Here is an 881-nt window from a genome sequence, read left to right on the forward strand (position 1 = left end):
CATTTGAGGCGCGAGGCGTGAGGGAGCGAGGTGGGGGGGTGGGGGGAAAGGTCGGGTGTGGGTGCTCGCCCCGCTCTGCAGCACGCTGGCTCGCACACTGCTTGGCGGCTCGCCTCCGCGCCGCCGCCGCGGCCGGGCCACCCAGTGCGGCCACGGCAGCCGCACGCCACCCAGGCCCGCCTGCCAGCCGTCCTCTCCATCTGCGGGCGAGCTAAGCCGCGCCCAGCCCCCAGGGGTCCCCCCTTATCGCGAGCCACGGAGCCGCCCACCTCATCCAGCCGCTGCGCCGTCTCCTCCAGCTGCCGCCGCTTCTTATCCTGGTCCGGCGACGCCTTTATCGCCGCCGCGCCGCCGCCGCGCTTGCCGCCAGGGCCCGCCTTTTCGCCGCCGCTGGGCGCCACGGCGCCCATCTCGATGTCGATTTCGAGATCCGACATCTCATCCCCCAGGCGGTTCGCCTCGACGCGCAGGCGGCGCGCGGTGGCGGACAGCGCGGCCTCCAGGCGCGCGGCGCGCCACACGCGGCCGCGCAGGCGGACGTCGGCCAGGTCTGAAACGAGGGTTTGGGTGGGGATGGGCAGGATAGGGCGGGAATATAAGACAAGACCGCGGCAGGCTGTCCGTGGTTACAGCAGGTCGTGCTGGGCGCAGGTGCGCGCACTGCGCACGGCAGCCGCCCGGCTCGCGCTGAGGACGGGGGCGGCCAGGCGAGCCGCAGCCGACGCCTGCGGCGAGGGCAAAGCGGCCGCGCCTGCGCACGCAGCAACCCGGTATGCAAGCGGCCCTCGCCGCGCCCTCGCCCCCTGGCGGGGCGGCGCCGCGCCCCTCCTCACCTGCCAACAGCCCCTCGAGCTCTTCCACCGCCGCCACCGCCCCGGGCC

At 75.3% G+C, this 881-nt stretch overlaps 1 protein-coding gene across 1 annotated transcript in view; it reads right to left on the minus strand.

Moving 5' to 3' along the window:
- Window positions 1-626: 626 nt before the first annotated feature.
- The window catches only part of MNEG_8604 (hypothetical protein), a gene marked incomplete at both ends in the record, with an annotated part of 7,500 nt that continues 7,245 nt past the window's right edge, over window positions 627-881 (minus strand). Inside the window, one exon of the mRNA XM_014042921.1 lies at window positions 627-725. Coding sequence (XP_013898375.1) covers window positions 627-725 — 99 coding nt within the window. The remainder of the gene's footprint in view (window positions 726-881) is intronic.

The sequence above is a fragment of the Monoraphidium neglectum genome (assembly GCF_000611645.1).
Source record: "Monoraphidium neglectum strain SAG 48.87 unplaced genomic scaffold scaffold01653, whole genome shotgun sequence".
In the NCBI taxonomy this organism is placed as follows: Eukaryota; Viridiplantae; Chlorophyta; class Chlorophyceae; order Sphaeropleales; family Selenastraceae; genus Monoraphidium; species Monoraphidium neglectum.